At 43.3% G+C, this 27,857-nt stretch overlaps 2 protein-coding genes across 3 annotated transcripts in view; one reads left to right on the forward strand and one right to left on the reverse strand.

The window, feature by feature from the left end:
• Positions 1–76: 76 nt before the first annotated feature.
• Positions 77–4,419, forward strand: arl6ip5a (ADP-ribosylation factor-like 6 interacting protein 5a). Its single transcript, XM_053868321.1, has 3 exons — positions 77–462; positions 1,320–1,537; positions 1,612–4,419. Exons 1-3 carry the CDS (start codon positions 266–268, stop codon positions 1,785–1,787), a joined length of 591 nt encoding a protein of 196 aa, XP_053724296.1. The 5' UTR covers positions 77–265; the 3' UTR covers positions 1,788–4,419.
• A 961-nt stretch (positions 4,420–5,380) lies between these two features.
• The window catches only part of frmd4ba (FERM domain containing 4Ba), a 37,375-nt gene continuing 14,898 nt past the window's right edge, over positions 5,381–27,857 (reverse strand). Inside the window, exons 1-23 of one of the 2 annotated variants that reach the window (XM_053867547.1) lie at positions 27,061–27,303; positions 24,217–24,282; positions 23,234–23,328; positions 23,073–23,165; positions 22,891–22,975; positions 21,899–21,955; positions 21,615–21,637; positions 17,942–18,025; positions 16,665–16,730; positions 16,186–16,243; positions 15,335–15,421; positions 11,814–11,890; positions 11,442–11,580; positions 10,756–10,900; positions 10,538–10,671; positions 10,343–10,459; positions 9,868–10,096; positions 9,704–9,760; positions 9,479–9,596; positions 8,925–9,089; positions 8,086–8,855; positions 7,878–8,013; positions 5,381–6,610 (exon numbers count right to left, since the gene is read on the reverse strand). In XM_053867547.1, the coding sequence (XP_053723522.1) occupies positions 6,493–6,610; positions 7,878–8,013; positions 8,086–8,855; positions 8,925–9,089; positions 9,479–9,596; positions 9,704–9,760; positions 9,868–10,096; positions 10,343–10,459; positions 10,538–10,671; positions 10,756–10,900; positions 11,442–11,580; positions 11,814–11,890; positions 15,335–15,421; positions 16,186–16,243; positions 16,665–16,730; positions 17,942–18,025; positions 21,615–21,637; positions 21,899–21,955; positions 22,891–22,975; positions 23,073–23,165; positions 23,234–23,328; positions 24,217–24,282; positions 27,061–27,222 (3,081 nt within the window). In that variant the 5' untranslated portion in view covers positions 27,223–27,303 and the 3' untranslated portion in view covers positions 5,381–6,492. Of the gene's footprint in view, positions 6,611–7,877; positions 8,014–8,085; positions 8,856–8,924; positions 9,090–9,478; positions 9,597–9,703; positions 9,761–9,867; positions 10,097–10,342; positions 10,460–10,537; positions 10,672–10,755; positions 10,901–11,441; positions 11,581–11,813; positions 11,891–15,334; positions 15,422–16,185; positions 16,244–16,664; positions 16,731–17,941; positions 18,026–21,614; positions 21,638–21,898; positions 21,956–22,890; positions 22,976–23,072; positions 23,166–23,233; positions 23,329–24,216; positions 24,283–27,060; positions 27,304–27,857 lie in introns of those variants that run through there. The other variant, XM_053867548.1, reaches the window with a different exon arrangement.

The raw sequence follows: 27,857 nt of genomic DNA on the forward strand, positions 1-27,857 counted from the left end.
ATGGGCGGTGTTTACGGAAGAGCCTCTTACTGAAATCTCGCGATAAGACTTTTAGACACTCGCAGGATCTCGCATTTTAAAGTCGACAGCAAACGTTTGTTCACTCCTCGAGCCTTACACGCGTCACAATACTACGCCATGCGTGTCACGACTGTGCAAAATAAATGTGTTTGTTGGTGGTATAAACGGCAGCTCATTGTTCTCTCGCGAGATCGCGGTGATCCGAGCGTTTTTCCGGCGCTGTTGACAGATCGGTGAGCAGCAGATGAACCAAACAACACGAATGGCTAAAGTGGAGATAACACCGCTGCGAACGTGGGACGACTTTTTTCCCGGATCGGAGCGGTTCGGTAAACCCGATGTCAAAGACCCGGCGAAATGGAGCAACAGGGTCATCAGCAACTTACTTTATTATCAGACTAACTACCTGGCGGTGGCCGTCCTGGCGTTTCTTATTGTCGGGTAGGTGCTGTGTTACACTCACAAAAATGCAACGGATCTTTATGTCCTCATGACTGTTTGATCAAACTGTGCTCTTCAGTCGTTAAACCTAAGAAAGTATTGTCAAATTAGACTGCGACATGAGATGTTTGACGTCTCTTCCTCGTTGCTGCACACCTACAGTCTCAACTGTAAGTCTTGAAAACCATAATATTCACCGCCATTTTCCAAAGATGAGACTTGTCTGTGTCAGGTGCATCCATCAGAAATCAGAAAAGCTTTATTAATCCCAAAGAAAAGGTTTGTCACATGCTCTGTACACAACATATTACAATAAATAAAAAAGAAATAATATGAGAAAATGCAAAAAAAAGTCAATAAATAAAATAAATAAGTAAATATAATAATAAGTAAAATATCAGCACCCGTTTCAGAAACTAGAGGTGTTGTGGTGTCTTATCTCTGGTCTCATTCAGTCGATGTGAAGCAGTGCATGGAAAGGTTGAGAGCAGCCAAAGACATGCATGTCTTGTCTCTTGTCGTTCAATTCAACGCCCTGGATTTATCAGCCGCTCTGACAAAAAAAGTCCCGCACACTAAAAATACCTGACCGGTTCCGCTCCAGTGATGACCCTGTTACCGTGGTAATGAAGACCTCACTTCCCAGTCAGCTGTTTCAGCAGCAACCATTGATTCCAAAGTTGAGGAATAAAGTCCAATACTGACTGTTTTACTGTTGACTGTCAAATCTCTTTGATCGATACCTTGTTGTTAAAAGGGAGGGGAGAAAACGTGCTGCTGCAGATGGGAGATACTGCCACTAGATGGTGCTAGTGGCTGCAGAATAACTGACGTCGCGTTGTGACTCGACTCCGCAGGTTCATGGAGCCGCTTGGGATGTTCACAGCTATTGCCGCTGTCTCGGGGGTTTGTTGTGGGTCGGCGTGGATCGCTGAGAACCGTAATGTCCTCAGCCACCTCAAGAGGGAGAATCCAGCAGCGTTTCTGATCGTGGTGGTCGTGGCCAGCTACGTGTTGATTTCCTTGCTGGGGTGCGTGATGGTGTTCGTCACAGCCATCACTTTGCCCCTGACCTGTGAGTTGACATGCATGTTAAAGTCAACCGTTCATAAAACCTCCATGAACCCATGGACCTGCTCTGTGTTTCAGTGATTTTTGTGCATGCGTCCCTTCGCCTGCGCAACATGAAGAACAAACTGGAGAACAAGATTGAGTGTGCTGGACTGAAGAGGTCACCAATGGGCATGTTGCTGGAGGCCCTGGGTCAGCAGGAGGAGAACGTTCAAAAGATCCAAAGCTTCCTGGAGGGAAAACTGAAGGAGTGATGAGACTGTTACCAAAGAGACAAATGACTTCCTTTTGTGTCTCAGATGTTCTCTGACTCTGTCCACAACTGGCCTGACGACTTTTTTTTTTTTTTTTATCAACGTGGATCAAGCCTCTCTCAGTGTCTCACGTTTCCTCCCCACTGAAGCGTCAGTGTTCTGTGAAGATCCGTTTTTCAGGGACAGTGCACTGAAGAGAGCTTGACTTCTTTGAACAAGTTGACTTTAGCACACTCCAAACATCTTGTTCCTGTAAATAAAAATAAAGACACACAGAAGACAAAGTCCGGCTCTGTGAGTCACATCTGTGTGTCAATCGCCCAGATCTTCAAAGCGCAGTGAGGTCTCGACCCCCAGCCATCAATATTCCTGCTGCTACTCTCACAGCTTCACAGACGAGTCGCCCCTGGCTGAGTGATTGACCCACTTTGCTCTTCCCTTCACTTGGTCCAGTGTTAATCAATGGGCTGCACTAGATTATGGTGTGCTGGGCTCACAGTGGATTTGCCAGCAGACGGTCACCTTCAAACTCCCCACGACAGGAAGCAGTGTTCCCCTTGTTTTCACAATCGCCAGTTCAGATCCACCCAAGTGTAAAACCATTCTCGCGTATGCCTCCAAATTAGAGGCACTCTCACTTCTGCAACACTCCAAGCTCCAACTTTCCGTTTTTGTCCGTAAATAAAAAAGTGCAATCAATCGCAGAGAAAATAACGTACTGACAGTGGTTTGTTTACATGTGGTGACAAGAAGTGACTAGGCGGAAATGTCTTTCATAAGCTTCCGGATTTCTTTCATAAGGTTCTGCAACATTGCTCATGCACGAATAGTTCTGCTCATGTTGCTATTTCTTATTACAGTTTCAGGAATTGTTCATTCTGGCGTTCTGAATTACTTTTGAATCTATGTGATTTTGAGCTGCAGTATAAGCTCGTACAACTCCTCTCATGCCTGTTGTTCCGGCAAGTTCTGTAATGACACTGCCATCTGCTGTTGAACTGCTTCAATTGCTGTCAATGATATTTCAAACGCTAATACAGTGGTACCTCGGTTCTCGACCACAAGCCGTTCCAGACGGCCGGTCGAGAAGCAATTTGTTCTAAATCTGAATCGATTTTTCCCATTACAATGAATGGAAAAAGCAATAATGCGTTCCAAGCCTTAAAATAGTCTTTTGTAGGAGTGAATGTAGAGTGTCTGCTGCAGGTGCGCTGTTCCTCTATGTGTGTGGCCGCTGCATGTGGGAGGGGTTGCCGAGTGAGTGAGGTCTCTCCAGAAGTGAAGAGGTGCCCGGTGCGTGTCCAGCTCTGAATGTGTGCTTCTGTGCAGTTTGGCTGTGACAAAGTCATAAACCAAGTCACGCTCTGTCCCAGACTGGCCTCATCCCTGTCCCAGCTCCAGCCCACAACAGGACATCACACCCTGGAGTGGAGCCTCGGAGGTGTGGAGAGCGAGCACCTCCCCTGTGACACTCTACCACGGTCCAGTGTGGAGACAGGAAAGGTTTTACACCTCAATATGAAGAAAAAACAGTCAGTAAATGTAGCTAACGGGACACATCTGCATACAGAGGCTGCGTTATACACAATAACAAAGCGCGTCAAGGCTCAGCTGATCGGTCCGCGCACGTTATGTTTTTTGCGGCTTTTTTCAGGGGCGTTCGAGTTCTGTATTTTTGTTTGAAATCTGAAGCAAAAAATCTCGAATTTTTTTGTTTGAACTCCGATTTGTTCGAAGTCTGGGACGTTCGAAAACCGAGGCACCACCGTAATAACATAAATTTAAAGTGAAATCGTGAAGTGGAAAAACACTACATGGTTGAAAATGACTGGATTCAAAGTTCTCTACTCTCAGGGGTTTTTTTTTTGTGATGTAGGTGTCATTCCATGATACGAGTTAGTTTTCAGTCACCCCGCTTGTTGAGTCTTCTGCCTGGAACATAGCTTATAGCATATATACCAAGGTGTTTACATTCAAGTTAGACTCCTCCTCCCTGTGCTGACTCATCGTCTAGATTAGTATGGTGCAAGCAAGAGGAATGAGCAGAAGCGCCGGTGGCGACAAGCTCAAGTAAAGTCATGTCTGTGGTGCTTGTTGTCCTCTGCAGCTGCTCCTGGCACCACTGCACCACGTCTAACAGGTGTTTTTTTTTCGCCCCGGGCAGATGTGTCATCCAAACAAGGTTCCACCAAACGCACATTTACTACTGCTGTATGAGTCACGGTCTGTGAGGTAACGCGCCGTTTTGAAGGTCCCAGCAGTGTTTGTGTTCAATAGCAACGCTGTTGTTTCTTCCAGACACCATGAGGAGTAATCTAATAAATGAATACCCAATTGTGTTAGAGTCACTGCCCCCCTCCCCCCAAGGCTTCCCTGAAGTCTCCTGAGTGGCTTTGGCATTTGGTTGGCTAAGCTGGTTAGCTGGGGCCGGCGCTGCTCACACAGCCTGTCACTGAGACGCGGCTGCTCCGGGGCTTCACAACTGATCATGTGACGTGCTAATGGTGGCCATCCGTGACCTCTGCAGCCTGCTGCATCCGCATGTCCCGAGCTCTCCAGTCACCCACAGAGCAGCAGGTCGGCGGGGTATCCGCACGCACGGGACCGCGCTTCTAATCCCACTCTTGTTCGATCTGAGAATTAAAAACATGATTGTTTTAACAGAGGCCGACGCCTCGGGCTCGGGCGTCGCTGTCATCCGAATGCCTTGCTCAAATACAAGCGCTATGCAAATATGTTAGCACAATTAATCGAGCTTTGAGAAAAAACATTGGACGACGGCGTTCAACCCGGCGCAACCCCGCAGCACATTTGGGTTTCAGTGAGGGAGAATAGTGTTTCTTTGGTGATGTATTATAGAAGTGCGACGGGCGAATGTTTATGTCTGAGGGTGTCGGCCTCCCCTCACGTCCGACTGCAGCTGGCGATGCAGAGACGGACACTGACAGCTGGATACAAAACACTCACCCTTTCCCCGCCTGGGGTGAAGCAGGGAGTGTCCCAGACCTCCCCGGAGCTCAGCCAAGAAGAAAAGCTCGGAGAGGCCTTCCTGCTGACTTCCTTAAAGAGGCAACCTGCTGCACAGTGTGCTGATAGTAGGAGTGCTGGAGAAGAAGGAAGGGAAACCAGGTGAAGGGTTAATCTATGACAAGAGGCCCCATACATGCATGTGTACGGCAGGCTTCTGTGAGCGGCCTGCAGGGAGGGTTTGGCGCTATAAACACTGGTTTGTCATTCACAGGGAGGACAGATTATTGCCCATAGAGGGTGTGACGGCCCTTTAAAGACTGGTTTGGTGGGTTTACGGCTTAAGGACGCAAGAAAACCAGCCATGCAACACACAGGGCGACGACAGAAAAGAGCAGCGAACTACTCTGAGTAGTTCTGAGGAAAGTGTCAGGGATCCCTCTCTGTCAGTTGGATCTTGCATTTGCCCTCCACAGTTTAATAACACTGAAGAAACGGTGTGAACTGCTAGTTACAGTAGACCACACAAGGAACATGTATAGTACGATGTAACACTAAAGAGACTAAAATGGGACACTATACATTCTTGAAACTTCACTACCAAACTGAGTCAAAAAAATAAACTCAAGGTTCAGGGGCCAAATTTGGCCCACCAAGAGTGGACATGTTAATATGTACAGTTTAAATGTGAGTCCTGGTTAAGGTTGGACTTTTTAAAAACAAGACTGAACAATTAAATGTAAATACCACTCTATTTCACCTTCACATGATGGATCGTTGATAGCTTGATCATTGCCTGCTCAAATTTAGTAAAGAGCAATACATATTTTTTTTCATCTGGGTATCAACATTTAGCTATTAAAATAAATACTTAACTGTTTTTAACCGTTTTTAAACCCTTAAAGGTCACACCCATGTTGACTCAAGAGGGTGGTGGGCTTCTTTTTTTTTACACCATGATAAAAAAGTCTTTTCACTACTTAGATAAATGCCATTGTTTTAATTCAAACATTTTCTTACAAAGGACTAAGAACCAGCTTTTTTCTATATATTACATGTTTTTGGAAAACATAAAAATGCTTAAAAAAAAAAAACAAAAAACAAAGAACAGAAAACCAGTGTATGAACAACACAGATATTTACATACAGTTTCCTTCTCATGAGTGAAATAGGAGCACCACTCCATGTTCCCTGCATGGATTGAAAAAGACCTTGTGGAAAAACTTCCTGGTGGCAGTAACCTCCCTGGGTTAATACTCAACGGCGTTAAACTTAAAATACTTGTCAAAAGGTGTGAGTTGAGGAAGCACCGGGATCATTACGGGGAAATAGAGCCAGATCCTGTCTGGATCAAGACAGTGGCCTCTCGTCGGTTCTGTTAAATCCTTCATTTCGAGCTGTGCTCCGTCAGTACGTCTGGTCCTTCATGTAGAAGTAGTTGAAGTCACTCTTTCAGCTTCTGTAGAAACCTGAAGAACTTTGGGTAGGTTTACGAGTTCCTCCTCTTGCCTTTGTCTGAAGTGCTCGGTGGAGAGCAGCTCCACAGCTACAAGTCCAATGGGCCAGTGCCATCACAGTAACAAACTCTCCAGGAAGTAGAGATGTGTGTCGGTGCGTTTGCCGTTCACAAGTCTTCACAAGTTCCTTTTAAAGTCCTTCATTGTCAAAATCCCATTTAGGTTGGTAAGTGCAGTGTAAGGCACAGTGACGACTGGTCATGTGACATATAGAAATATCGCTATACTATTGTTCCTGGTTTGGAGTTCTCGTGCCAGCAAATGTGGTCGTTGGGTTCCACGTCAGTGCGTGTGGCGGAGCTGGTGTACAAGTCCATTTGGTTGATGTCTACATATGATCTGAAACAGACAAGAAGGCGGAAGGATTGAGAGCATTGTTGAATGAAAGCAGGCGAGAGTGAGTGGGTTGCTGGTCAAACTCTCATGCCGGAAGTCAAAGTCATGTTTGAGGCGTGCTGATGAACCCGGAGTCAAACATTCCCACCAGAGGAAGCAGCAGATGCAATCGGGCCAAAGCTCACAGCCACAGCTGCCTCCCCTGCCGCCACACAAGTGCACCCCCACCACCACACCGCACCCAGGAAATGACCAATGGCTGGATGTGATTTGGAGCCACACGCACACCAAGACGCATCACCATCACCGTGAAGTGTTTTTCCTTTTTTGGACTCATCTCTCACCCTTTCTTCTGTGATATGATTTTATGGCATTAATTTTCTTGGTCAGTAGTATAGGCACACATCTCTAAAGGCCTTGCAGGGCAGGCCATCCTATCACGACTGGCCCATTCAAACTCTGGAAGACATCTGGGGGGTAGAGGTCAGGGGTGAATGGCAAGCACATAAGCGGGGGTCTGGGCTTTTTTTTTTTGCTGAAGTCCAAGCAAACAGGAGGAAAAAAAAGAGTCTGCTGCTTCAGGAGACAGAAGACAGAGGAAGGGAAGGTGTGTGATGCAACCATGCAGTTATCCATCGCACATGACTTTGCAAACATCAGACAAATCAAGAATGCACAATTCACTTCAAAACATAAAAGAGCAAACAATGCTGTCACACTGAAGGCAAACCGTGAACAAGCAAACGGTCCGGCTGCGGCTTTCGCTGTTTACTTACTAGGAGCTACCTTTAGCAAAGGACACCTCACTGAGCCTGTGCTCTTTGGGGGTTGTGGGGGGCTGCAGGGCACCGGCCTGGCCGGACAGATGGGGGAAAAGAAAGAGGGGGGTAGGGTGGCGTAGGGAGGGGACGAAGTGGAGGAGGAAGTTGAAGATGAAGGACTAGCGGGAAAATATTTGCAGCGTCTCCGGCCATCGGGGCTATGCCAGGAGCCCTTCAAGAACTCTGAGGTGCCACATCTACAAGAAAGGTTCCGGTTATGACAAGGCTCCAGAGGCAGGTAGCTGTTTCTGACTCTGTGATCTGAACTGGGTGAGGAGACACAAGAGCGGGACACTGCAGACAGACATGAAATTTTGTGCAACAGAGATTTTCTCCAGCCGTCGACTCTATCCAATTAAAAACCAGCACTTTACTTGGGGGATCAGAAGGATTAAGGAGGAGCTTATTGGATGAAGAGATGGGCGCAGGCCTGTTTTTTTTTTTCTCACCTGTTGTGGGTGGAGTGGTTGAAAGGGGCTGTGCTGTAGGAATAGGACTGCGGCGCCTGCACGGGCATGTCGTAATCCATCATACCTCGACCGCTGATCTGACTGTGCCAGTTCCCACTTGAGGCAACTGAGGAGACTGAAAGTAAGAATTCATGTTCATCAGCACGTCAAAGCAGTTGGATCTGACGACAAAAACTAGCAATTCTACCTGATGAGTAGACATTCCTGTTGAGGTTCAAAGGAGCTGGAATCGTCTGGTAGCCGAGACTCTGCTGAGAACCTCGGTCATAGTCGTAGTTGTAAACCGCCTGCTTCTGTGCTGCGTTGCGTTGATACCAGCCTCTTAGATGTTCGGCCACCATGGCTTTCTGAATGTTCTTGGTGGCCTGCTCGCTGCCTCGTGGTGCTGGCCGGCTCCTGGGTGGCCTCAGAGTTGCATACGGGTTGTGTGACATCCCATCTAACTGGTCAGCAGCGTAGTGGCTGTGCATGTTGTGGCTGTGATAAGCCGAGGTGCTAAGTTGGCTGTGTTGGGGATAATAGGGAGGATTGACACTATAATGTCCCTCCATCTCATTGTCGTACATGTAAACTCCATCGGCGTAAGGCTCTGGCTCTGTGTAACTTGGATACCCCGTCACATAGTAGGCGGTTGTGGTGGGTCGAGGGCGGGGTTGGTAAGCATAGCAGCGGGCGTCGGGCTGTGCCAGGTTGGGCATGCTACCTGTGTTAGCGTACATGTCTTTTCTGTGGCGGCCGCGAACCCTCCTTCTGTGTGCGTGGTTGCCCGGGACACTGTACTCAACACTGGACTGACTGGTATATGACGAACCGTCGTCCAGAACTTCAGTGCTGTTGCTGCGACGGGCTGGTGACAACGTATAAGTCGGGACCGGGGCTTCGGGCTCTGTTAAAAACTGAGACTGGGACTCCAGACTGCCACTACGCTGTCTAAAATGCTGTGGCTGATCATCAGATCTACACACAAAAACATAAAAAAAACATTAGAAACGAGCGGTTCGAGCGGAAACTATGCTGATTTATTACCTGAGCTGTGTGCTGCTGTAGGCGTTGCGGGTAAGTAGGGGGGTGGGAGGCATGCTGCGAGCGTCACGTGGCTGTCTGGAAGTTGCTTTGTACGGACTGTTGTGACTTGATAAGGCATCGCCGTGACTGAACTGAAGAGACTCTTGTGTTTGGCCAAAGTTAAATCTGGAGGAGCAACACGGACAGAGACGACAGAGAAAGATTATTCAACAATGTATTCATGGACTGCTGCAGTTACTTTCAAACAAGTTGTTTGAGCAAAAGGTATTTTGATTGGGAAGTAAACTTCATTTCCCTTCTTCCTCCTCTCCAGAAAAGAACATAGTCTGTCCCCTTCTCCGGCAACCACGCGCTCTTTTCTATCTATTTTTAAGGCGGCTGCAACTCGGCTGATAAGGGGTAAAGTATTTTTGAAGACGGTGGGAGGAGGCTGCTGGCAGGAATGCAGGTTGAGATTTATCTTACAGGTCTGTACTGGTCGGACCCATAAAACAACCGTTGAGAACACTGTTTATTTCAAATATAGGCAAGTGTCACGAGTGTTAAGAGTATACCTGCTGTCAATGTGCTGGTTGTCTTTGCTGAAGTGGATGTCCAGGGTGTCTGCATGATGTGGTCTGGGGGAGTACTGGACTGACCTCGACCGCTGTCTTTGGGTACTGAAGTCATCATCTGGTTGGGAACGAAGGCAGTATTATGGCTGGAACAATCTCTTTATCAAACAGTAAGTAAGTGTTTATGTAGACATGAAACTACGACAGGATTTTTGGAGGTTTTACCGTCATCAAGAGTGAGGCTGTCCGACAGAGAGCTGAGCTCTGATGGGTTGATGTCGTCTAGTTACAGAAGGGAGATAGAGATTAAAGAGTTAAAACTATAGAGGTCGCTATTTTGAGGAGCATTTTATCCAAACTTTCAGAACATGTAAGTGTTTCATGTGTACCGGCGATGATGAGGGAGGCTCTTTGTGTTGGTTTCTTCCCCTTCTGGACCCTATAGGCATTGATCTCCTTCTCAATCTCCTCCAGCTTCCTCATGGCATCCAGACAGTTGCTTCTTCGCTTCTTTCTCACAGTCTTGCACAGATCACTCTCATTGGTCAATTTGATTGCGGCTTCTACAATTTTCTGCTGCAAAGCAAATCTGCTTTCAAGATTCCTCAGATGTGGGTCCTGAAATAAGGTGAAGAGAGTCATGGATCACAAAAGAATAAAAGGTTTCTTTTGAACAACTGATGTCAGTGAAGAGTCATCTGCATTGTCTTTATAAACACCCATGGTGTGTTAGTGTTTCTGTTACTAGAATGTTAATACATGAATGAGTGAAAACACAACATACATGCTTTGATTTTTAACTAGTGACTGTTAAGATTCAGCTGCATGAAGCGATGTGCAAGGTGGAGGGTCACATGAACACACCTCATCATAAGGAAAAAGATCATCAAGTTTGAAGGCTGTGCCAACGCGGCGTCTGATCGGTGGAGGCTTTTCACCAGCTGCCAGTGGGTACTCTTTGGGCAGTCTCCCGATGAGTTCCTGAGGAGGACAACAGACTGAGGTCATTCGAGAGTTTAGAAAATAGGCTCCGATAGAAGGACATGAAAATATACGCACGGCTTCTCTCATGCAGATATTCTTCAGCTCATTTAGTTTGTGTGTCAGAGTGTCTTGCAGCTCCTTCTCTTTCTTTTTTAAATCTGCAATCTTCTCCTTCTTCTGCTCCTCGCTGACTTCCGAGTCAGCAGAGTCTGTAATTGATATTAATGGTAATAAATCGTCATTCATGAGTGTATGAATGGCTGAGGTCATCAGCAGACCAGAGCTTTTCTTACCGGCTGAGATGAGGCTCCCATTGCTGGCCATGATTAACCGGTCCTTTCCTTCCAGGTTCGACAGCTTCTTGATTCTTGGGGCTGTAATCTCAGTGAGGTCCATAGCTATGTCTACTGAGCTCCTGGTCGTGGTCATCTTTGACTGCTGTGAGCAGGGAGAATGAAAACACAACTTGAATGATCGTAAGACTGCTGGAGTTCCGCCTCACTTGCATTGGCGGTAACTCGCTCTGTCTTTAACACATGCACATTCAGATGACATGCCACCACTGGTCAAACTTGAATTACCTTTATTCTACGGCAGCCAGTTTACAACAAAAACACCAGTATGAGCACACACACGCAGCCATCAAAATGCAGTCAAGAAAGCACACAAGCAACCACATAAAGCAACAACTAGAATGAAGTTTTCCATAACACTACACACTCGCATCTGATCAGGAAATGATTGCAGCACAGACCATCAGAAAACACCTTCCATTTAAAGCTACACAGAACAACATCCGTCTGACGTGATATTTGCTCAAGACATGAGACACGGATCAAGCAGGGCATCACATGATGGATGTCATGGCGTCAGTGTCAGGAAACACCTTGAAACTTGGTCGAGAACACTGTGAAGCTCACATAACAAACTGCTCTTCCAAAAGTCATGTGGCTTGGAAATAAATGAAGGGAAAACTCACTTTGATTTGCTTCCTGTCCAGGTAGAACTGGTGTTGACTGATGGCCATCACCCAGATAGTTTTAATCAGAGAATGGCTGGCATACCAAGTGTGTATGACGTGGCCAGTCTGTCCAAAAGTTTTCTTAGTCTCTGTTCTCCTGTTGAGGAAGTAAAGGTATTTATTTCTTGACTATGATGCAATCACACAGGAAGCATGTCCACAAACTTTGGGAACAACTCAAGTGCCACAAAATAAAAAATGTTTTCCACATGGTTGCGTATCATTTGCTTCATCACACACAGACCTAAAAGCTTTCAGAAAACCATGTCATGGACACAAAAGTACTCTACAGCGTAAGAGCCAAAGCTACATGCGTATGTCTTCTCTCACCTCTGAGGGTCGTTCACTTCCACTGCAAACTTCTTCTCCCGAAAATACAAATTCTCCAACTGCTTCCACTGAAACAACTGACACAAGAGACAGTTGTTCAGAAAAGGTTGTACATGTCAGACCAAAGCAACCCAAACACGGAACTATGATGACTGAAATTCAACACAGTCACCAACGCAGAGAGGTCAGGTGGAACCTGTAACAATTGTGACTGCTCCAACTGAGACGGGCAAATGTGGAGCTCCACTGATAGAAGCATGTGAAGACCTTACAGAAATGATGAGCCATAACGCTTCCCGTTCCACAATTAACAACTCTGGAGTAACTTGTAAAACCACAACGCCATTCGTGTTGAGAGGGTCTCTCCAATCATTTGTCATTATTTGAGAAACTTAATTAAGGTTTGTGTTTAACCCAACTCACTAAAAGTCAAAGACAAAACATTCAAGTAACGTGACAGCTAATCAATACTTACCAAGAATCAGTCAATATGTTTGATCCTATCAAATCCCAATTGACTTCCTTTGGTTTGAATCCCTTTGACTGTGGGTTTCCCACAGGAGCAGAGCTTCCTATAACAATGCCCTCGCTTGTCTGTTCCCAGAGAGTCAGGTACGTGTTGCAAGAGTTTCACCGCGCTGGCCACACCTCTTAAACCACTCCCTCCTCTGATGTCACAGACACCTCACACTCCCTTCCACACTCTGACCTGCTCTCCCTTCCTCCCGCACTGGTGCAGCACTCCTTGCTTCTGCTTCAGTCAGACCAGATGAACAGGTTGTTCTGAAGCCAATATTTCAGTGTTCCTCTTCATTGAAAAAGACTTCACCTTTAACCCAGTTCTCATCGTTGTCAAAGTGATCGATGGTCAAGTGTGGTTTGGTTCATTTTTAATGTTAGAAATGCATAATCAGTGCGCTCAACGCTTCAGTAAATAGCTATTTTCTGCTGGCAAGCATGTAAGCAGTCGATAGCTGAGAAGTAATCATTAATAGCAAAGGCTGCAGCGAAGCCAGAGAGCAGTCAGAGGGACGGCATTTATCACTGAGCAACAACACCGATTAGTTTAATCATTCATCTTCTACCTTGTGACTATAAAGGTTTGTCCAGGTCACATATTGTGCTATTGTATTTTTAAACTAACTTTTGGAGATTAATAATCCTATAACAAAAAAGACTTCTTGTCTGCAGCACAAGATCTCTTTTTACACGTAACGTTCAGAGGAAGCACAGGCTTTTTGTGTTGCTTTCAGTCAAAACCAGTTAATTCAGTTAACATGTTTGATGCGTTTTTCACAGTAAAACCTGCAAAGCAGATATAGATTAACCATGCACACATGTTGTGATCCAAATCTTTTTGTATATTCAGTACAATAACATGAAGAAGAGGCAGGAAAACACAGTCTTGTCCTGACTTGCATGGTTTAAGTCACAACACAAACAAAACTACTATAACAGTGCGGAGACAGATCTTAACTCAAGCATTCACTTCAAAGTGAACTCGGATAAGAATCATTCTTGTCACAACAAAAGAGTAACGTCCGTATATTTCAATAAGATGTAAATACACACAAGTAATTTTTGAGCAATCTCATAAAGGGAGGGCCTCATCAAGTTTATAATTTATTCTGGTTCTATGTTGACTACTTGAAGTTGCCTTCAATATTAGTCACTGTTGAAAACCATTAGCTAAATGAACTATAATTTCAATTTGGTTTATCTCCATCTGAAATCATCTCTTTCTATGTGCTGTTCAAGTCTGTGAGGGTAACAAATACTGTGGTACTGAGTGAACAAAGGGGGTCCACTATCTAATTGTTGCAAACACCCCCCCTTTCTGCCACCACTTAAGATCATTTACATTTGAACAGCAATATAAATGGTCGTGGCGGGAAAACTTTCACTGGTTCTGTGCAGAAACTGCAAGTTTCGAGTGTGTGCGGGCACATAGTTGAAACTGATACAGGACTCTCCAGTGACTGCTGAAGCCATGGCCAAAATATGTCAAGGATGTGACACACCTCAAGCTCTCTAAACTCCACGATCACAAGAGTCTGGGAAGGAAATGATCCAAGAAATGATTTACTTACTTGACTCACCAACTCAACTAACTGCTATCAATGTAAAAGTGGGTCATTCGAGAAGAACAGGTCCGTCTGAAACAAGCGTTCAAGAGCACGGGGGCAAAAAAAAAAAAAAGAAATGTATGAAAATGATTAAAAGTTCTTGACTTAAGAGTGCACACAAAAAAGATCCACCACACCCCTGGCATACCACGTCACACACCCAGTCCATCTGACTGGCAACACTGTACATTTCCACAGCACGATACTTGTGATTCACATTCGCTGAAAATATTTCAGAAGAATGTGATCAGGGATGACCTGCTATACATCATATGGAAAAGCAGCTTAACAAGACAGCTCCTCACCATATCAGTGACCACAACACACAGTCACCAGGCATCACATTTCTTGCCGGAACACAGATAAGCAGAGTCTTGACATGCCAGTCACTCAAGCTCAAGCTTCACACATGAAAAAACAACAACATCACAATAAACAAAATGTAGTCATTTAACAGTGACGTATGATGTGAGAGACTACCAACTGATAACTGCATTACTGATTAATTGTGTCTCATTAGGACCCACTGATAATTACCATAATGAATGTGACATGCTGGGAGGGGGCTGGCTAACATGCAGGGATGAGCTGGTCTGAATACAGTGGGTGTTAACTTTTGTACAGAAGCTCTAGTGGCACTCACAGTGTCTTTTCAGGCAAATAAAAAATGAGCCACAATAAACTCATATCTAAAAAAATTAAGAAAGGTATCTCCTGTTAAAAAAATAAAACTAGACAGGAGTTGCCATTTGCCTGATGAACCCGCTTCGCACCCCTGCACCCTCATTGCTGTCCTCAAATTCCACATAAACCCATTTGGCACTTGGCCAGCCACAGTCCCGGAGGCCTGCTGCTTCCCACAACGCTCAATAATTACACCTTCCACAGAGAGTTTTGGGAAACATGCATATTAACTGGCCATTAATGCACACTTTCCATGGTAAACAGCCTCTTCTTAAGTACAGAGTGTAATGATATTGGATGCTATGACTATATATTACAGAAAATGAATAGACAAGTGTTATCACTGCTCTTCGATGAAAGTGTAAATTTAAAGAGTGCAGGACGAAACTCAGGCACAAGTCAGGTCCTGAAAAAAAAAATCTATGCCACTGTTTGAGTTTTGGACCTCCCTGTGTTTGCTCTTCCCCACAGCCTCACGTCCACTCAACCTTCATGCTGATATCACTGTTTCCCTCATGCTGGCCTGAGAATGAGCCTCTTAATTATGCCTCTGTTTTATTTCAGCTGGATCATTAACTTGCTAACAAGAACCCCTGGGAACAAAGTCAAAGATTTCAACAAGCAACTTTGAATTGTGTATCACATAACAATAACAGTGCTGCTGTTTTGGAGGTCTTAAGGTCTGAAGTGTTGACACAGATCTCAGCGTACCTTTCTAGGTTTCAGTCTGTCCTGCAGGTCATACTGGCCGATGCCTTTGTATCCAACGCCGAGCCACCACGGTATTCCCTGCTTGTCCTGCATGAGAGCACAATCACAAACACCAGCAACTCATTAGAGGTAATTTTATCAGCAGGCGCCAGCTAAGAAAAGCTACTAAAACAGTTGCCTCATTACAGCAAATCCAAGGGAGGAAAGATCAAACACCTTGAAGCCTTTTGAGAGGCTGGCCCAGTCATTATTAAAATTAGATTCACAAGTATATCAACTACGTGTCTTTGAAAGGTAACCAAGTTAACAATCCAGAATCTTATCATCAATGAGATAAAAATGTCATTGAATCATTGGAACCATGGCAGACTATGTGTTTCCTCCTTTTTCCTTCACTTGGATATTTAGTGTTTTGATATAAATGACTGATTCGATGTGAGGAATGCTTCTATTTACTGAACTTTAGTTTAATGTCTGGTCCCACAAGCACAGAAACTCAAGGCTAGGTTTCCATAAGTGTCGCTGAAGGTGGTTTACATTCAGACTGTCGCCTCAATAGATTTATCCTGTGCCATTTGATAAATGTTAAGTACCGCTTCTGAAATGCAATAATCCACAACACGTCGGGCAGATTTAAAGCTCTGTCAGCCTTTAACGGAGACTACATGCAAACTGAAACCTGACTTTAAATGTTGCACATGAGGATTTTGAATGAGGAAGGATCAGGCAAGAGAGGGAAGAATCCTGGTATGATTTCAGACAGGTTTGTAGCAGTTTCTTTAAAATAACCAATCTTGAAATTAAATCAGTTTGAGCCTACAGTCAGACAATAAAAGCAACAGCTTACTTACCTTTACTGGGTAATAATGGACGCCGTACGTGGGCAGATTCTCCACCAAGGCCAGATACCTTAAGAGGAACACATACATGTCAGCAGGAATTCATCAGTGCACACTTCATCACTGTCAATCGCGGACTGATATTCAGCAGCCAGAGTAGACAGTCAAATAGAAGTCAGGCGTTTGCAGTGACAAGTCGATCGATTTGTTTCGGGGCAGTGACAGAGTGTGGGAGAGTCCATTGATAACTCAAGGGCATAAATAAAGCGGGACGAAATCACCCAGTGTTTCAATGAGTTACAGTCCCGGGAAAAAAGGCAGCAGAGAACAAAACAGACCACTGACATCCACCCGAGCCTGGCTGGCTGCCACGTCGAGCACCTCCTCCAATTAATGACATATTCTGGCACCTTGACAGTCACCACAGCGGGCACACATGCGCACCACGTGCACGTTTAAAATCATGAGTGCGGAATGAATTGGTGACTTACTGCACAATGGCTTGTCCTCTGGTCAATCCGTTCAGCTTCTTGTAGTGCTCAATCACTTTGTCCTCGCTGCAAATGAGAGATAAAACATTTAATGAATAATCCACCAAGTGTTACAGACTGCAGCCTCAGAGGGAATGTAACACACATGCTGTCTTCTCATGTGGAAAATGCAGTCTGGCGGCTGATGGCTCTCATCAAACTCCACAGCCAATGCATTCCATCGACTTGCCACTGTAATCATCTCTTTTAATGCTACAGAGGGAGCCACAAACTCACTGCTGCTTCATAAACAGATACAGAGCAGGACAGACACGACAAGACAGGCCCCCTTTTATTCTTCATTTTCACTCAAAGGGTTTAATAACAGTGCTGCACTTTCATTTCTAAAGCCAACATCCCCTTTATTGGCTGGACTCTTGAGATGCAGCATCAATCTGGCAGCAAATAATTTTTTTTTCACTTTAAAAATATCTTTTGGAAAGACTTAGAGCAACACCATCTGCTGTTCCTTGTTTCAACATTACACCTTCATTTTAGCAAGCAAAGACACTGCTTGTGCTGATGACCATGCTGAGTGCTGTAAATGATTCTGATAAAAAGATTGTTCATTCATGTGGAGTATTACATCCTCTCATCAGTGTCATTTATATACATTAAGAATTCTTGCAACTAACTACAGCATGGGAGGGTGAAGTGCCTCCCATTGCCTGTTTTCATGTGGCAAAACTTTCATTTTAACAGTATTTTCTCGTCTCACAAAATAAAGTAATAATGAGGAAAATACCTTGAAATAAATATAATACAAACCAACATAATGGGTTTTAAGCATATGACATCCCCTACTAAGTCTCATGTAATTCATGCAAAATTCAAATTCCATTTAGGATTACTTTTTACTTCAGTCCTGTCTTTTGGCATGCCAGCGCCTCACGTTCGTCCCAAGAAAGAATTTGACCCCTTTATCAATTTAATTGCTCTCCCCTGAACTATAGGTTGATAACTCATTTTGCTGGTGGTCAGGTAAACTTCGAGTGAGATACTGCTGTAAACAAAAGAAACAGAAGGCTTTTTGATCATATTTTAACAAACCTCTCAGTTCTATTCTGGAGACAGAGGCCATAATGGACATTTGAATTATTTAGTAGTTTATTTTTGGATAAAGGTTTCCAGATATGGTCGAATCTTGCACCACTCAAAATCCTTTCTGTCTTGTGAATATTTCCCAATGGCATGTAAACTCTCAAGTCAGAGACAGACAAGTAACTCAAATAACCTACCAGAAATTGAGAGAGGGGTGCTCTCTGAGAACTCGTGTGGGAAGAACAGGGAGTTGCTTCAGGTCTGATCTGGCAGTTTCAGTGCTGCAGAGAGAGAGAAATGAACAACGTTTTATTCATAACTTGTGTATTCTACAGTTCTTTCAAGTGAAGTTATTGTTAATAATGCGTCATTTAAAGATGAGAAAGACAGAGCAGCATAACCACTATATCTTTTAATGGTTGCTAGACATGCTATTATATTGCAATTACAAGCTATACTGAAAAAAACTGTGACGCTGGTGTTCCACATTTAGATTTTAGATCCAAAAGAAAGCTAAAGTAAATGTTTACACTAGAATCTCAGCTCAAAGTCTAAAAATGTCTAAGTGAGAGCTTTTGTCCACATGTTTGCTCTTTTATAGTGTGGTTTCCATTTCAGTTGAATGGGTGATAGCGATGATTCATGTTTGCAAATCAGAAAAAAGGTGAGGCACCGGGAAAGGGGTTTCCATTTCTTTTATCTGGAGTAGAAAGAGTCATGCCCTTTGCCAAGATTGAACTTGAGTTCCACTCATGACTCGCCAGGCATATTTCATAAATGCACGTGGAAAACCCTCACAGAACCTTTAAAGGAGTTGGACAACACTTGGACTATTGCAGTAGGTTTCCAACCAGCTGTTTCTGTTACCAACACATGATATAGATTTGGTTTTCAGCTGACATAATTATTTTCTGTGCCAATTGAAATGATCATAGTAAATGCAAATTATACTTCATTATGTACCAATATCTGATAAATTGTATGAGAAGATATTTTTAAATATTTTTTGAATCATGAAAATGAAAAGACATAATAGACTTGTAATATACTGGCATTAATAAAAAAAATTAAATAATAAAATTCAATACCATATTATTGTAACTACTATGCTTCCACTGGGAAGAAAATGGGAAAGAAAATAGCTAGTGAAAAGTGAGCTTGCCATCATTCCATCCTGGAGACGCATCTGGTGTCTTAATTTAATAAAAGTTTCATAATTTGAAAATAGTTTAAAGACGATAACACAGAGCTAGCTTTATTTCTGATAAGCAAATAATAAAGCAAATCACTTGACAAACACTCACAGTGAATCCTTGCTCCCATCCACCAATGTGCTAATGATTCATATGTGACACGACAACACTAATGAATACTGAAACATAACAGGTAGAGTTCCTGCCAAAGCACAGAGGTGAATCCCACACACAGCCTACAATGCTATCTGAACAGACAAACTGTAGTGCGTCCTTGTCAGTGTTTGAGATGGTGAACTATGACTGAATTCTCTACCGTGTGGGAGGGAGTAGTGGTCAACAGTGCCTGCCAGACAAAAAGAGCACTGATAGCCAGGTTGGTCCGCGACGGGCACAAACAAAAGCCATTCATACACAGCCTCTGTAATCTGTGGAGTCCCAGCACCGCAAGGGTCGGCAGACTCTCAACTAAACACACAGGTCAGCTAGTATGTCATTAATGAATTATCATCATCCACTTACCACGATCTCATAAAGACATCATCAAAAAGTGACCTCATGTTGACTTTTAAGGTCATAAAGAATAATAGAATTTACCGGTGGCCAGCAAATGATAAAACCATTATAATCCAGTTACTGTAAAAAGCTTAGTAAACAGAAAATTGTAAGTACTGAGGCAGGAACGAGGCTTTAACTGTTTTCGCCAGCGACCCCTCCAAGGTTGAGTGAGTTTTGCTGCCACGGCACTTCGCTGTGTTTGATGGCATACATTTTATGAGGAACCCGGGGTCTGGCGTAGTCGGGGTGATCTACTCCACAACTCCAGTGCCCTGTCAGCAATCTGGAATTCATTACAATACGTCTGTTATCTCCCCGCAGCCTGCGGTGTGGGGGCAATTCCTACTCCCCATACAGTCCCCACCTAACCAGTGTAAGGAGCAATAATACTCATGTCAGCTTTTCCTGACCACTGCGATGAGGAGGAAGCAAAACAAGGGCCTGTTGTTGTTACTTGCACCTGCAACTATAGTAGTACTGTAGCTGTTTATACATGTTATCCTTCCTATGGGTGAAGTCTTTAAAGGGACCCCCGGCCTACATCAACACCATTTAGGCGAGTTTCAAATTAAAGCACAACCTCAATGGAGCTGATTATTCAAGATTAATTTGGAGCACAGTGAGGGGCCTAAACGCCCACAACAATAGAATGATCACATGATCAACATGCTCACTATTGGACAGTGTGTCGGGCTCATCCCTACTTAGGCATCTAGCTGTTGGAGGAGGTCTCCCTAACTTCTCCACAGCTAATCCCAGGGCCTCAAAGCTCTTTGGTGATACAGTGTTAAGGACACCATGTTGCAACACAATAGACACAAACTAGAAAAAGAAAAGACAAATAGTTCTAAATACAGCAGGAGACATGTCCACTAGAAAAGGCAAAACAACAATAGCTGCCACTTTAAACACTTTTTATGTGACGATGAACAGTGCAGTAACCAGCACAACATATTTGGGACCTATTAAAAGCAGCCAGAAGAAAGTAGTGTCTGTCCACATAACACTCCCAACTCCCTTGATGTGAGAAATAGTTGGCTGAGTGTCCTGTATTGTGCTTTCAAACTAAGAACATAGCTGATCCAACTCCCACATGAGCCAAGCATTCAGGCTGCACCTCAGTTAAAATCACAACAAGCTGAGCTGTTCTAAATTAAAATAAATAAATCAGGGCGATCGTGCCTTAAAATAATGAGGGAGCCAACCAGTGAGCAACAAAGCATCTCATTTGAATGTGATCACTGTCATCACCAGTCGCATTTTAATCTAAACCAGCATGACAGACGAACATGGAAGAATCTGAAGAAAAAGACAAAGGCCATTTCGCTTGCTCTTGGAGCTCACCAAGACATGACAGGCAATGACCTTTGACTAGGAAAAAATTCAACAACAAAGCTTATCAGTTGGTCAAGCCCTGGTGATACCATTTTGAACGTCTATCTCTTACACTGAACAAAACTGAACGGAATCTTCTATCGCCATCCACATTGTCAGAAATATCTGCATGTTGGCTTCATTACTCATCAGGAGGTGCAGAGATAAAATGATGATTACAGCAGCTTTTTCTTTGGATATACTGACAGATGCTGAAGTTTGTTGACGTTGCATCAAATGGTATGGTGTATTCCAAAAGGCTTTTTTTTCGGATTATATACCTGGACGACTACCTCCATGGTTTAATTCGAAATGCAGTTTCTCAAGTAGCGTGATGTGTTTTACCAATAACTACGATTTCAAAAGAAAACAAAACACCACACTGATAAGCAGGAAACCAGCATAGATTAGATAGCTGCAGCGAGGTAACAGTATAAAAAGTTATCCACATGAGATAATGGTAGTTCAATTACAGTGTAATGACCATGTGCATGGCAACGCGCCAGATATAGTTTGGTTCAATGTCACAAGGTCAAACCTTAGGGGAATCATTAACATCCTGGACAGAAAGTAAATCAAAGCTTTGCCTCTTGTCATTTGATTCCTGAACACGTCAGAATGTTAAACAAGGGAAGGCAACAAACACGAACCGAAACACGCTAAATTGCGTACTCTTTGAAGCAAAGCACACAAGGTTTGTGGAAAACCCAACTCTAAACTGTCGTGAAAGTCCAAAACGCCTTACCAGGAGAAGTCTCCCTTGGCTTCCTAGAATGGGAGAAAAGAATAAACTGCAATTAGTCATAACTTCAATGCAAAACAACCTTCGTAATTCGTCCATAGCTGACGTCACCAACGGCTAAATCGATACATCTCACCCACAACTTTAGATTTTTACACTCTGTAGTTAGATATGCGTCAGAGAAAAGCGACAAAATAAGCGCATTCATTCAATTGTTAGCCAAACTCACACTGTATTGAATGTGATACATGGGATTCCGACAGCGACAAGATAGCAACGTCTCTTACCTGCAATGCGAAAGCAGCGAGTTTGAAAACGTGTCCGCTCTCCACCTCGATACTCTCCTGTTTTAGTGTTCAAAAAGAATAAACGACGCTTCAGAGTCAGTTTAAACATACAGAGAAGATGCGCACAGTCCGTCCAAAACACTTGACTTCACTAAAATAGCCCCGGTCCAGTACCCCGGTCCTACCGTTACCGACTGAACCACTGCGGGAAGAGGTCTGCCTCTGACAGGCAGCGCGAATAAACTATTTAGGGGCTTGTTTCCGACTCACGCTGAGCACTGACGTTGAAGAAAGCCGTTAAAACTTACGAGTTGCGTGAAAAGGTTGGTTTAACGTCTGACCCGAGGCAGTACGTCTCCTGCTGAAGTGGTACGGTCCGAAAGCAGGTTCAACAGCTCCGTTTCCAATAGTAACCAGCCCGCGAAAAAAAGTTTGCTCACGTGATACGTTTACTGCTCGTTAGCTACAACTTAAAACAACTAACATCGCGTTTATTTCAGTAAAGTAAGCTCCTGTTTTACGAGATGGATGTTCAATGTGCAATCAAACAATGAAATAGTGTATATTAAATGCAGGCATTGAAAGAAATACGTGGAGATACGAGGACAGAGGTGTCTGATGACTGAAAATGTCCGACAGCCCTTGAATGCAGCACGAGCGTTGACTGTCAAAGCTTGACGCATTGTGTGATCTTTCGAATTGTTCACGGACTGCTATTGTTGTGGATGAGGAGGTTGGAAAAGACAAAAAAAAAAAAAAAAAGGCTGAACCAACGAAAATCCGCATTAAAACGTATCCAAGCAAATACGTGTAAAACAAACACGTTCGATTTGGTTGTATAATACAAATGAACTGATTCCTTATAGTTGGAAAGTGCCCATAAGTGAAATTAAAACAACTTTGCCATCTGTTATACGAAATATTCAAAGAAGATTTCTGAATTTTAGAGGCATTATACAAATAATAAAAAATATAAAAATATTGCCACTTACGCTGAACACCAAAGACTTGGCATTCAGGAAGAAAAGCTCCACTGTGGTGTTCTCTTTCAAATAGACGATCTTCTCGATGTAAAACCTGCGTGACATGAGTGACACCTGCTGGTGAGAGACCACTGACACAGTTTCGATCACAAACAACGGATTGCTTTTGTATCACCCGAGGTTGTCCTTACCGAACAAGAAATTTCAGCTCCAAAGGACCAGAACTTTTGGAGAAATTGTGATCAAGAACCTTGCGATCAAGCTGAAGCCAGTTATTTTGTCCTCTGCGGAAACAATAATGAACAGTCACTTCAATTGCAGCCTTTAATTCACTTCGAAAGTATGAACTCACGTGTCATCTATGTAGCTCAGTCCAAAATACTCCTTCTCTTTAAGGGTGAAGTGTGATGCAGCCAAGTCCAGCAGTTCACGGGACAAAAGTTTGGGCTTTAAAAAAGTAGGCAAATACAATGTCAGACAAAGGAAACGGCATGACGTCGCTCACACCAGTGCTTCACTTCATTTGCCATCATGCAGTGGGTCACATTTATTGTGAATACGAATTGATTTAAAAAAGGGCAGGAAAAAGCAAAATGACACCACAAAAAAGTTGATGATACAGGCTGAATCAAAGTTCGGACACTTATTATATCAAATAATTTAAATAAAAGGTGGACTTTATCACAATAAAAGATACATTAGCAGAAGTTATGAAACATTATATTAGTAAATATACTTTCAAAAATACTGTAACACTCAAAGACGTTAAAATGAAAACCCATCCACTGAAACACAACCAAAATGAAACAACTGAAAGTTTTGTCTGTACTGCCTTTAAATTCAATGTCCAGACACTCAATCTGTAAATCTACTGAGAACAGACAATACTTGCAAACATCACTTGCAAGCATGCAATGGCTTGTTCGTATCATCTACAGTATATGAATGCACTCTCCTTTGAAGGTCAGGGTTCCTCAGTGAGGAAGTCTGCTTTTACTCACCTGACTGACCTACTGAAGCAGCATGAAAAGTTTATTCAGTCGCTTCAGCAGGTTTGTAATCTAGGGATTTTGAATAGTTTTCATCCACCCACGGCATCCTGCACAGTGAATCGTCGTGCAAACAAACTACATTATTTTCACACGTTGCTTGTGCTCTAAAACAAGTGCCATGGTCTTCATGTACAGTGGATTAAAATAGTAGTTGGGTGCAGCTTTACCAAACTGTAAACCAAGACATGGTCTAATGTTGATACAATGAACCTTCAAGAAAAATAAAAGCTAAAGTATGAGCCATTAATCATCATGATCAGAGTCTACAGGATATAACTTTTACCTGAACCAGTAGCTCCAGCTTCCGTCCGTCCAGTAGGTTCACCTGGGACATCCGGCCCTCTGTCATCTGGAAAAAAATAAAAAATAAGACATGGAACGGTCACTTGTGGAAGAACAGAGGTGACCTTCACCTGCGCCTTTTGAGAAAAAGATGAATTTAGCCCTGTGGCTTTAAATGGTAATCTCAGTTATGAGCGTCGCCGTGATTCAGCTGAGTGTCATGTTAGCCTTTGTGACAGCTGAATAGGTAAGATGATCCTCTTCACTAGTGCTTACAATAACTCCCATAGCATGCAGTCTCAGGTGAATTGGAGCGAAACACTCAACATACACCAGTCAGCCTTGTCAGAGCTGAGTTTAATAAGGCGTCCTTCCTCTGGTCAGCACCATTGTTTCTCCTGCATTTCCTTCTTCAGTCACAATTTATCAGATAAATATTCTGTCATTGCTCTCACACTTTCATTGCTCATGAAGCAACCAAACCAGAACACAATAAATCCACAGCTGAGGTTTAATTAAAGTCTGTTTGCATGGTTAAATAAAAAGGCTTGAAAGATGAAAGGTGCTGATGTCAGCAGAAGAGTGTTCCTTGGCATATTTTTTATCAGCGTCATTGTTCACCACAAAATCCATTAAAACGAAAAGTGAACTGAAGAAAAGAGTACACCATTTTGAGATGAATGCTGTCACAAAGATTTTTTTTTAAATTCACTTTTGGGCGCATTTTATGGACAGAATTGTCTTGATAATGAACAATTGGGAGGTTAGAATCAGTACAAATATTAAAAAAACCTCTGCATTGAAACAACAAACCCCCACACTTAACTTAACTAAATTAGAAAAATCCTTTCCTGATCAAGCACTAAAGGACAAGGACTTAAGCACTGCTTAAAAAGGATCCACAAATATAAATCTCATATAATTAAAATATGAGACTACTTAAAATCATAGTTAAAACTGGATGAAAATAATCCAAAAATAGTGAGAACATTTGTTAGCCCAGTGTGTATTTGTGATGTATATTGATACACACTTAGCAAAAATACAGTAATAAGCAGGAGGAATATTATGTTCACATACAAGAAAATGGATGAGAGAACAACCCTTTCTTTTGGAAAAGGCTGATTCAATGTTGTCTTTTATTGTTGTTGCTTATTATCATGGGATTATTCCAGTCCTGCTGTGTTTTATTCAAGCGACTACTGTGACAAATATGTGGTCTCCAACTGCACGGAATCTCCATGGAAAAATTGGAAAAACATCAGAGAGTCGAGGCAGTGTGACCGCAGGAGCCACAAGACGCCTTTTGGGCATCGGGTTAAACTGTGAGCCACCAGGACACATTGTTCTCTGAACCACAACATAGGCATAATTTCAATTTTCTTCCAATAAACCAACTCTTTTCCATGTTGTCGTGTGTTAACGCCCTGACGCCGAGACAGACTTCTGGCGTTTGTGGAGGAGAGGCTGTAATTCTGATGCAAAAGCTGTACATGTCCTGTGAGTTGGTAGCCTAAAAAGCAGAGAAATAATTCAAGCTCATTTCACAGTCAGTGTAGATGCAAGCAGAGCGTTCAGTCTGGCAGTCATGTAACAGGTTAATGTCAGTGTGTACGTGTTTAATCTAGCCATCTAATTCCTCTGATCAGAAGGGCTGACCCAGATCACTGGGCTCAGTTCAGTTGAGGAGAGCTTCACAGCGCTGATAATAGCCGAGGTCAAAACATGGTGTCAGGGATCATCCCCCTGAAGCCCTGTCATTATAGGCATCACCTTAACTTGGGCCTTTTTTCACACGACCTCCAACACTTTAGACCGGACCAGTCCCACGATCGAAACATGCAGCTCGAGTTAAACCAAGAACATGTTAAGATCGTTCCCGTTTTCTGCATGAAGAGTGGCTTTTTTGGTAAACAGTACACTCTACAACTTTAAGTTAGTGATGCGTAGATGAGGTATCATGAAACAGTATTGCAGCGTTGATGAAACAGTGACCTAATTTCCACTAGGCCACTATGCGGCGCTCTTGGTTTAGAAATGATGTGAGGTTTTATTGAATTGGTTTTCAAGTCCAAACATTTTAATGCCTACAGCGCCATCTGGTGGCCTCCTAAAATCAGGACACTGTTTCATGAAACCTCATCTACCCATCAGTAGTAATGGGTAGCCATCACCACTTTAGGCTCGAAGATTTTAGTGACGTTCTTTTTGCAAACCCTATTGTGCGTCAACTTGTATGACAAGCAAAAGAAATGAGATGCTATTGAATATTTTGATTTGCTCTTTACTTTGAGGAGGCAAATCCAACTTTAGGTCCTCGTCATGTTGCACAGCTAGTAAAAAAATGTAAAATCAGCATTGTTATTTTCTTGTAGCAAAAAAACAAAAACAAAACTTAGGCTCTGGACATGTAACACCCTCTACAGCGAGTCCCCTGCTAAATTGACATCATAAGGCAGGTCATTTTGCTGAATCAACTTATATGGTTGAACAAGAGAAGAGTTGAACCTACAGTTCACGTGAGCCACTAAACCCTTAAAACAATATATGGCAGTGGAAGCACTTACTCAGGTGTTTTCGCAGCGCAGCATTTTAAAAACACCCAGAAAAGTTCTGAGATCAAACGTTCAGTCACGCTGCTTCCTAATAAGCGCCACATGTGAAAGGAAAACACTAGTTAGAAGCAGACTTTGTGACTCACGGAGAACCAGCCTGCAACTACTCAGGCTCACTGGTGCACACATGGATAGACCAGATGAGGGGAGGAGGACCAGTGACTGGTTATACTCAGAGGAAAGCACGAAACAACATCATGAAAATAAAAGTAACTTTCCTCTTGCGGTACCTGATAGCATTTCCCAATCCGGAGCCAGGTTTCTAGGAAGCGACGGCACGGCATCAGCCTACGATGGTACCACCTCCTCCAGGTCTGATGCGCCAGACTCCAGATGAACTGGCTGCTGGATGCCACGAGATCCTCTACTCCGTGTAACATCTGCACAGCCATGGACTCTTTTCTACAGCCCACTCCGACGTCTCACAGACGCAGCCACCAGAACACTCAGCACACAGGCTCAGAGAGCATCTTCACCGCAGCACAATCAAATGTTACATCTCACAAGCTGATGTAATGCAGCCAGTCGTCACTCGGAAGGCTGGAGCAGAGCAGCAGCACCCAGGCTTGGTTCTGGGCCCGAGTCCAATTCACTGTCTCATAGTGTGGATGGGAGGGGAGCACAGAACCACAGGCTATACAACAGCCTCTTTTCTGTCCTCAGAAGACCCTTGTTTACAAACAATTTCAGGTTTCACTTTCGCATGGCACAACACTGAATAAAAAGAAGAATACTGATCACGTCTTCTGTCATTTTTGCAACATGCACAATTGAATAAATAATCTATCCTAATTGCTCTTACATTTAACGTGAAATTTTCTTTTATTTAAAGCGTCCCTGAAACAAATCTAACAAAACTGTCATCATAAAAAGACAAACTGAGTGACACTTTTCCTAAATATTTTTTTTTAAGTTTGGAAGTTGTCAGGGTGACTCTCACCAACGTACTGTCTGACACTGAATGGAAACAAAATACATAAGACTAAAAACTGACCCACTGTTTGTTAAAAAAATTGTTGTCTTTTTT

Source organism: Synchiropus splendidus, chromosome 6 (genome assembly GCF_027744825.2).
Source record: "Synchiropus splendidus isolate RoL2022-P1 chromosome 6, RoL_Sspl_1.0, whole genome shotgun sequence".
Lineage (NCBI taxonomy): Eukaryota > Metazoa > Chordata > Actinopteri > Syngnathiformes > Callionymidae > Synchiropus > Synchiropus splendidus.